At 40.6% G+C, this 10,027-nt stretch overlaps 2 protein-coding genes across 2 annotated transcripts in view; one reads left to right on the top strand and one right to left on the bottom strand.

Moving 5' to 3' along the window:
* T265_09036 (hypothetical protein) overlaps positions 1-10,027 on the bottom strand; it is a gene marked incomplete at both ends in the record, with an annotated part of 127,507 nt that overhangs the window by 33,220 nt on the left and 84,260 nt on the right. The window lies entirely within an intron of this gene.
* T265_14735 (hypothetical protein) overlaps positions 1-10,027 on the top strand; it is a gene marked incomplete at both ends in the record, with an annotated part of 115,853 nt that overhangs the window by 28,010 nt on the left and 77,816 nt on the right. The window contains 4 exons of the mRNA XM_009175006.1: positions 1,231-1,386; positions 1,873-2,023; positions 4,087-4,216; positions 8,850-8,923. Coding sequence (XP_009173270.1) covers positions 1,231-1,386; positions 1,873-2,023; positions 4,087-4,216; positions 8,850-8,923 — 511 coding nt within the window. The remainder of the gene's footprint in view (positions 1-1,230; positions 1,387-1,872; positions 2,024-4,086; positions 4,217-8,849; positions 8,924-10,027) is intronic.

The raw sequence follows: 10,027 nt of genomic DNA, 5'->3' as shown, positions 1-10,027 counted from the left end.
GAAGATCACCAAATTCAATCATTCAAGGTGTACTGGTGGTAAGCGTGCCTGTAGCGTGTGTGGTCCGCCAAAACTTTATCATTGTGAGTGAGGTTTACTCGCAACGAAGTACACTAGTAGAATGATATCTGCTGTCATCTAAGATCACAACTCCTATGTGTTTCATTCTCCCGCTGTCCGTTTATTTTTAACTTATTTGAAGGGCGCATTTAGCAACACAGAACAGAACAACAAGAAATGCGTTGCACCACTCGTACTGAGTAATGGGGATATGCTGGTTGGTTTCCAACGCCACATTTTCAGGACTCTGGTGTGCATGCGATGGAACAGCGCTGAAGTTAATTATCAGTTTCTGGGGATTACTAGGTCCGCATGAGTAGTGTACAAATACTGTTTTGCAGTAAGGCACGAGTAATTTACGAGAGCTAGAAACCGCAACAAATGGGGTAATACCGACTAATAATCCTTGACACCTGTTATTTAACAGCTTATTCAACTCGGCAGAAAAAAATAATTTTGAATAAAGGTGTCCGAATTTAATGTTATTAGCTCAGAGAAATACAACTTCACAAGCCGGTAATCCTAGTGCGCACATTAATGGCACATACAAAATAATTATGGTAATGATAATAATAATAAAAATAATAGTGGGAGCAATCGTCTCCTTGAATTCTGGATGGCCAGCGATACCATTAAACTCACCATCTAAAGATTTCACTTCTGGTCACTTGTAAATCCATGAGTGAAACTCGAACAGAATGGCGCGAAGTCTACCTTAACATGATTAGCAGAACAGCTAGTGGCTGTTTAAACGAGTGTGCCAATAGTTGAGCATAGTTGTGTATAGCCGACGAATAGGATGTTCATCAGGCTGGCTCTTCCTCAGAATGTACTTTTTAGTCAGTCTGTTATGTTTGGCCATCTTCGTTGCGATAATCCACTTACGTCCACTATAGGTGATCACTAGGCGTTGATCCACGACTGATCCAGTGATAAATTTTCAACACAGTACTTCATTTCAACTGACTAGTTACGTTTAAAACCCATTGAAAACAAATTTGCTGGTAAGGACTCCCAACCGAAATTTTGACTGTTCCATGTTTCTTACTGCTTGCATCATTTGTACAGAAGACTTTTAGTAGGGTTGTAGCTTTAATCATTATCCGAACCCCAATATCCACGCAGTGTTCGGTCTAATTCAGTCGTCAACCATTATTTCCGTTATTGTAGATGTATAGAGGATTGTCGTCTACCAGCAGAGCTCCGTGCAGTACATTGCAAACTGTTACTTCATCTGCACCTGGATAAAAGTCCGCAAGAACCTAGGCAGTCTATTCAATATGTATGGTTATGGAGGAAGATTGGGCGCAACTATGGTTTAGATGGGTGAGTACATAATTTGTTTCAATAAGAGGATAATGCGAGTCAAGCTGAAATTAGTACTAATTTTGCGTTACTATAGAAGCATTGAACTGGTAAACAAACAGCGTACCTGACTGCTAGTTTGTAGTTTGTTGTTAGAACTTCTAGAGCAGATTTTTATACAGAACTCAACCTATCAAAGCGGCAGATTGTTATACATTCATTCAGGCTAAAAGACTAGTATGTGGTATGCCAAGGGATTAAAAAAATAGCAAACAACTGAGCGTCAACCACACATAGAGCAATAATAAAAAATTCTCTAAAATCTGTTTGGAATTACAATAGTATAAGCGGTTCATTTCAGCTCATAGCATGCTCAAATTAGAGCCGAAAATTTATTATTCTCTGCGTCAGCCCAGTGAGTTTTTAACGAATCACAAAAAGGTGGATCGAGTTACTGATAATGGGATGACACTTGAGTTCTTTATTTTTGTAACCCCAAAATGACAGGTATGATCCCATGGATGTGCTCACGTCAGAACAGCTACAAAGCCGCGGACAATTCACACCGGTTATGGAGTTCATTAGTTCCTGCCTTGCAGACGCGGCCTCAAGTGACCGGTGGTTTCAAGACCCATTTCAAAGCAAGCTAATTATGGAGGTACTTGGAGAATTTTTTCGTCTATGAATTAAAACCTTTTTTAATTCAGTTTGCAACCACCGCTTTTGATTTTTTATCGACGACACGAACGACTAAGGATTTTTTTACTAACGATTGTTAAAAAATTTCCATTCAGTAGTTCGCGACAAAGTATCCGGATGCTAAGTAACCAGTCAGGACAATGGGGTCGGAGATGCATTCTAAACCTATTAGAAATAGGCTAAGTGTAAAACTACATGTTACCAGAAGGATTAACTGGACTAAGAAGAGTGTGGCTGCGGTTGAGAGTGGATACGATACGAATCGGTATGCTCAGAACTTGTACTTGTTAGTCGTTAAACCTCCTTCATGTCAGGACCATGAACTTAAAGTAATATGACTTAACTACACCAGTCTTATGAGGTTGAAGACTCATCTTATCCTAGAAGCCCAAGTTGGTTGAACTCAATGTAGTTGTTATGACAATCTATTTTCACGTTTTCAGTTCAGTGTAGGTCAATCGGGACAACGAAAGCGGTCAATGAAATAAACCCAGTGTCTCGTTTACATAAAGATCAACTTCAGCTAATCTGACACAACCAAAACAAGCGACTACTGAACCTCTCTGAAAAAACATGTTATAAAATGAGCCACTGTTCGGGTTTCGGCCAGAAATCAGAATCTTAGTTTTTGTATTTCCTCCCTGTTTACAGATACACATGGAGGACTGAGTGATATTATCGAGACTCAAAATTCTAAAAAATGGCACAGAAAATCGTAGCAACCAAAGTCAACTAGTTTTGAAGCTTTTCTCCTGAGTAACCTGAGCATGCAATGCCAACAGTGGAGAGGAAAGCTTTGCGATTCTATGTCGGAATTTTGTAGACATGGTGATAGTTGAGTAATTTGCAAGTCGAAAGCTTGTTTGAGGAATATAAGTGTTAAAAGCCCGTCTCCCGTAATCTGAGACTTTTCGGGATACAGACATAAAACATATGCTAAATTTTGGACAGAGATTTGCCATCGACTGGCAAGTATGTTATTAATTCGTAGAATACAAGGCGATGAGGTTATAACCAATAAACCTCGGTTGTTTTTTTAGACAGTCGCAGTTATGTGATGATGCTGGACTGAGACAGATTATTGGTTGCCAACAGCGCAAAGTCGAACTATCAAGGTTAGCTATCAACATGTTAGAAGTCGACTTAAGTCAACTTTTTCCGTAAAGACAGCCAAAAGGAATTAGCTAGTGGCAGCTGTTTCTGTGGGATGATCTTTTTGTGAGGAACCAGAAAAATACCGAAACGGAAATTCCTTCGGTAAACGAAATTCAAGTTGTTTTCGAGTGCGTTTGAGAACCTTTATTCCACCCACTGCAAACAAGGATATCGATGTAATGCGTCACAATAGGCCAAGCTGAAACCAGTTTAGTCGACCATGGTAACAGCAGCGTAATAGTCAATCAAAGAATCACTTGGGCCCAAAATATGGAGAGACATGGAATCAATCCTTATCAAAGACCATTTGATAAGAAACGAACTTGGATAACCTCGAAAGTAGGGAGATTTTATATATACACAAAGGATGATATCATTATCAAACCAAACACAGTCTGGTTGGTCACTAAGAATGAAATGGACGGCGTTCAGGAAGATAGGCTGGCAATTTAGACGAATTTTTTAGTCTGAATAAAGCGATGGGCTCTCTCGAGACCGGTTTTTCCAGAACGAGACAAGTGTATCAACTCATTATTGACAAAAGTGTGAAAAGATGAGTTTCCGGATTCAACTGGGACTTTACAGGATGGGCATATCCTCTTATTCAAAAGGATCGGTTTTCAAGTTAGACAAAGAATCCGTTGATTCTGGCAATCAGTGGTATTCCTGAAAACAATCTTTTGTGTTCGAATTCCTTTCACAAGACCCACAGTTATATACTGGCCAATGAACCTAGTCTTGTCTGAATACTGAACCGAAATATACATCAGTGGTTTACCTTGAACCGTATTTCAACAAAAATGTTAGCCAGTTGCATGATTTCACTCATTTACTCCATGCTTTCCTTGTTTCTGTCCCTCTTGTAAGGTCGTTGTGTTGGCGAAATATCTTGTTTACTTTTCGCTTTATTCGTTGTCGGCGTTGCTTTCTCTTGGAAGGACACTCCTTCTCTTAATGGACCGCTGTACACACGGGGAACCGACGACGCATAAATCAGGTATGTTCAGTTTTTGACTTTCGGTAAAATAGTCGCATTAAATAGATTGCCCCTGTATGTATTACTTTATGAGGTAACCATATCGCGATTAGTTAAGGTACGTCTTAAAATCGCAATCGCACTGTATTCTGTGGACAACCATATAACTAAACCCCGTGGCAATAAGGTGCATGGTCTCACTCTTCCATTTCGGATATTAATAAGGCACTAGGCAATATGTTGTAAAATAGAAGAACATTCAAAAATTTTCCAAACACTGCTAACGTTCTGCTTGCGGCAAAATGCTCATCATGTGAGATCGCGGAGCAAATTATTGCCTCGAAAACTGAGAGGGGAATGATGTAGACGAAGTGAATTATTATATACATTACGTGAATAAAAGATTTGTCATAAGCAAAGATGCAAAGTGCGTTCAGAGGATGCTGTCAGAGTTTTCATTAGCATTGTAATTAGCGTGCTACATCTGGATATCCATCTTGCTGTTTTTCTGTTGGGAGTTCACGCATCGACTATAGGGAATTTGGTTATGATTTAGTTTACCTGTAGGAAAACATATGTACGCAGGTTAGAGAGACTGTTTTCTGTGCATGTATTCCAACACTAAACAAAATGGTTTTTAGGACAGTCGGCAAACAGCCCAAGATAAAATTGGCCACACATCCCCTTGATACCAGCTCCGAATCGCTTGGCGCTTAATGTCTAATCAGCCGTGGAGAAGATGAGCTATCCTCTGCTGGGTAGAGGCAGTAGAAATTAGAATCCGGGCGTCGCTATCCTAAAAGGCAGCTGAACTTTACCATTACACTGATAGCAAAGTTTCCCCTTTCCCGTTTCTTTTCTGCTTATTTTTTTACTTTACATAAATGTTCCCCTATTTCCTTTGATCTGGAACATTACACCTTAACCCCACATTCACCAATGCCTGACGAACCCACCCAAATACTGTCCCCAAACTTCGTTTTTGGGAATGTAAATTTCTTTTTCACAACTTATCCACATTTATCTTCTTGTCGCTTTATTATTTCTGCGTGTGATATTGCTTTCCGAAACCTTTCAATTTTATTATGAAGAAGTAGATAGCACATAGGAGTTGGACATCGTACACTCGCCTAGCAATAACAATCTAACCAGTAGTTTAGCGAGATATACACACTTGCAAACAACTTTGGTTTTTCGGAAAACTTACCTGGAACCCAACTAAATTTCTCGCATATGATGTTTTTAAGCAAGTGAATGTGCTGCATCAGGGATAACTCCTAATTGATGAGACCCAAGAATGGCGAAACTGGTCGTGAGATGTCGAAGAATTTTCAGCAACCTTATGAGTTGTATGTTACGTCTATAACCAGTAGGTTGTTTGTTCTCCAGGCCTGCAGACAGATGAATAGGATTTTCGGCTCCTACATGCAGTAAATTCGGATCTTTTTCAGTAAAGTTTGGATTTGCCAAATGTAAAGCGAACATCCGTGTGTGCTTATTCCGGTTGGTTGGAGAAACGGCCAACCAGAGTCAGGAGAGAGCCGGTACTGATAGATTATATATAGCAGATTTTGTACCCACTCGGAAAAAATTCACTCTTGTCACACTGCGGAAATGTGTAATCCACCAGCTTGTTCATAAGTTCGGTGTTCACGTATCCGTACACAACATTCATCCAGTTACAAAACCAGTGGAAAAGCGTCAGAGGAAAGCTCATATATGCACCCACTAGTCAAAGGATAATGTGGAATAAAATTTGCTGCCAACGTCTCCGCGATTATCGTGTGAAACGCGCATCGTGATCATGGTCCCCGCCGTCCTTTTGCTTTACGGCCTAGTTGCCGCCTTCAAAGGCGAGCTTTAGACCGAGCGTTATCAAGTAATTTATCCTGAAAAAGCCTGAGACATAGCACTATACTGCTTACTGATTATCTCATTGTTTAATCACTCAAATCACTGAGTACTGAAGTACTCATCCGGTGAGACAGATCAAAGAGTGATAATTGATATGCTCCATGACGCGGTAATAGCGGGGTGAAGCATTGAATCCTTTATGGTGGATTTTTAAATGTTTGGAAATGTGCAGCTGGAATTTTTCCATGCGCATCGGGGCTTAGACTGATCTTGTTGTCCTGGATGTATAAGAGATTCAGTATGAATGTTCCAAGGGTTTTTCACAATGGCCTGAAGACCTATTTAGATACCGCCATTTTACCTAAGCCTAGACAGAAGCGACCAGGATTGGCTTCGAATCACGTACTATCAGTTGCTATATATATATATATATATAAAATTATATATATATATATATATATATAGCAACTGATAGTACGTGATTCGAAGCCAATCCTGGTCGCTTCTGTCTAGGCTTAGGTAAAATGGCGGTATCTAAATAGGTCTTCAGGCCATTGTGAAAAACCCTTGGAACATTCATACTGAATCTCTTATACATCCAGGACAACAAGATCAGTCTAAGCCTCGATGCGCATGGAAAAATTCCAGCTGCACATTTCCAAACATTTAAAAATCCACCATAAAGGATTCAGTATATTTCCCCCACTTACCTCAGAGTTCTGTGCAAATGAAAGCTCACAATCAACCCACGCAGCCTGAAGGTCGAAGGTCAATAACCGGGTGAATTAATATTGAAGCATGAGGCCCCTCCCCCAGTTACACACCCAGCTGATGGTGTGTCGGCCACAGTAGTTCAAGGATTCTACGATCACACCAATCTGGCGACAGAAAATGATCCACCGGGGAGGGATCCTTCCTCTCTGCTCTATAAGCCAGACAACATCTGCATTTCAATTAGCTTGCTAAACACCGCATGCATTTGAACAAAGCGGCAACAATGAAACTGTGAATTCTAAGGCGAACGAAACATAATTAAACTCATCCCTGCTGCACTTCAGATGCAATGGAATTTCCGAGTACGGAACCAACATCTATGCAATCCAATGGTGAATTGCACAAAACCCCTCCACTCAATGGACAAGAGTGCTTTATCAATCGTTCTCAAAACGCTCGGATCTCCAGACGATAAGACTGTCAACATTATTTAATTTCATCACTTCCGCATAGAGTAAAAATACAGTACGTGGTTGTGGAACCACATCCATCGGGTTCGAAATTGGCGTGCATCTGAAGCACGGTAGCGTTCTGTATTTATAGTCTGTTCGGTTCATAAAGAGGCGATTCTTGGGTCCAGAGCCAGCGTATCGAACCTATACCATCTAAGTGATTATCCCTCCTATTGAAAACTCTTTGTGGCTGCGGTAATTCGCACCAGCCAACGGATGGCCCTGTTATTTGTATTTTTGGAGGTCAGATTACAGCGTGTACATACAGCATTTGCCTTAACAGTCTGTCACTGAATACAGATGCTTCTAAAACACGTTATCAGTTTCTCAGGTTCTACGAAAACTGAATGCAATCAACTTCATTGTCACAAAATGACATGGTGTGCTCGTTTCTAAAATGTCGACGCCTCCCTGTCTACAGACTTGACATTCGTTACTGAACCTATTGCTCGGATTGTCAAGGAAAATGCTACACTTGATCGCCCAGACAAATCCCAGTTGAGAGGACCATAGCCTGTTCACGGACAACAAGGTTACAGTGTGCCGATCTGGTCAAAACCCTATGTGATTCCGTTTGTTTCGCTTCCGACAAATATACCTATAGTAAATGAAAGAGTTTTGTTAAAATACTCTGCCCTTAGAGTTGTGTTTTCTTCCATTAATCAACCCAAATGCTGAGGCTTAATATATAATTCTTTATGAACAACACTTTTTAATGAAAATTTCTAATTGCAGCTTTATTCCACTCTTGGGGCGCGTGAGCCCCAAATCACAGAGCGCCAAGTAAGACTACCCCCAATCTGGGGATGTACTACATATTCGCATTAGACCAACAATCAATCAACCATCAATCAGTGTTTGTCTTAACTTTGTGAGTGTCTAAATTTATCAATCAGCTCATTTTGATGTAGCCGAAACAAGAGGTCTGCTAGTGAAATTTGTAAACCTAGTTTGCGCTCTTCATTTCCGTTCACAATTAAATGTTTGCAGTTTTTAGCATATTTCTTGTGGTTAGCCAGTGCTGTTTTCATATCCCTTTCATTCTGAAATGCATACTGCATCGATCTGAGGGGCGACTTCCTAGCCGGAGTGCTTAGCCATAGCTTATCCCTCGGGATGATTGCATTTGTGTCGTAAAGGTCCTAGAAGAGTTCTAGGTCAATCTAGTTGGTAGCCTCTTAGTCGAATACAATACTCTGGTATATTTACCCATTTCTGTTCTAAAACTTTGGCACCCTTCCCTTGATAATTTCACTAAGAGTGAATGATGTTCACCTTATCTTCCTAAACTTCTCATTTTATTTTAAGTGAACGATTTACCCAACGGTTTCACAGAAATTAAGCACCGAAATCAACTGAGTGTATCTCTATCATTGGTGGTTATAATGGCGATCACTGAAAACATATTATTCAAGGTGTGTGCCTTAGCATAACCTAATTTTTGGTTGCGACCTTGATCTCTGGATAGTGTTGAAAGCCTTCCTGTTAGAAAAATGGGGCCTAATATTTTTCTTTCACCGTAATGTATGTGGTCACACGTACTAATCTTGCTTTATTTATGCGTTTCCCCTTAGGTGGACAATGGCACTATGATTCTGAGGATAAAAGTATTGCCCGTACAAAGCTGAGCATTTTGGAGATACTCCAGGTAGCGCGTTGCTCTGATATTATATTGGCTGAACGCACCGTACTTTATACGTCTACTGGTTTGCACCACGCCTCTTTTCCGTTTTTTTCTCGCCAAGACCTTGCGTGTTGGCTTCGAGAGACGGTGAATGCCACCAGTCTCATTCCCACTTATAAGTAAATTACTACCATGTTGAGTTTACTGGAGAAACACTGCGAATCAGCATATCGCCAGACTGAGGCTAACCCCGCCTGCATTGGAGGTGGATATCTTGTCGTAAATTTCTAAGCTCACTGAATTACTCAACCGTCCAATGAATTGCTTGCACTGCCGACACTCTGTTCTTTATCAACTCATCTTTTGCCATCTCGTGCTATCCTGTTGGTCGCTAAAGACCAGAACGCAAATGCAAATATTGAAAACTACCATACAAGCGCGTGTGTCAGCTTCAGTCAAATCTGCAGAAATGATGACGACTAATCAGCTTCGTTGAGAAGGGTCGACTTCATATCTCACGTATGCCTTTATCATTCAGAAAAGCATCTGCTTAGGTAATAGTTTAAATACGTTTGTACGTCTCATGTTGTTCATATTCTGGTATGGGTACTTTCGGCCTTTTCAAAAAGGGTCTCAAAACCTGTGATTGAACAGAAGTAGGCATCAAATGGAGTAATATCTTCATACAAGCAAAAACCTCCTAACCACCTCTTGAAACGAAACGCAACGAATAAATAGATCAACCCTACTTCATCCAGTGGCCAAAGAATGAGGATTTCGGTACGTCTCAAGATGACTGTACTTCTCCCAATAATCGGCTGTTGTCGAACATGTCCAAACAAAGGCTGTCAGGGAATCGTGGAATGAATTGATAGAGGCCTAGCAACGTGCGACCATAAGGATGCAAATAGAGGGTTGACGCGTCAAAACTATCTGCCGCGGAACGCGTTTCAAAACGTAACAGCAACCACTGTCATACAACTCCGAGAGAGTAAACAAAACAGTCAAACTCTCTCCTGATTTCTGTCGATCTCAAAAGGTATAACCTAACCGCAACCGTATTTATCAACCTACGAGTGATAGATGGATAGATAGATAGATAAATAGGTAGATAGATAGATAGATAGA

This window comes from Opisthorchis viverrini (genome assembly GCF_000715545.1).
Source record: "Opisthorchis viverrini unplaced genomic scaffold opera_v5_251, whole genome shotgun sequence".
Taxonomy (NCBI): domain Eukaryota; kingdom Metazoa; phylum Platyhelminthes; class Trematoda; order Opisthorchiida; family Opisthorchiidae; genus Opisthorchis; species Opisthorchis viverrini.
The sequence above is the reverse complement of the archived record's forward strand: the minus strand, read 5'-3'. Positions and strand labels throughout refer to the sequence as shown.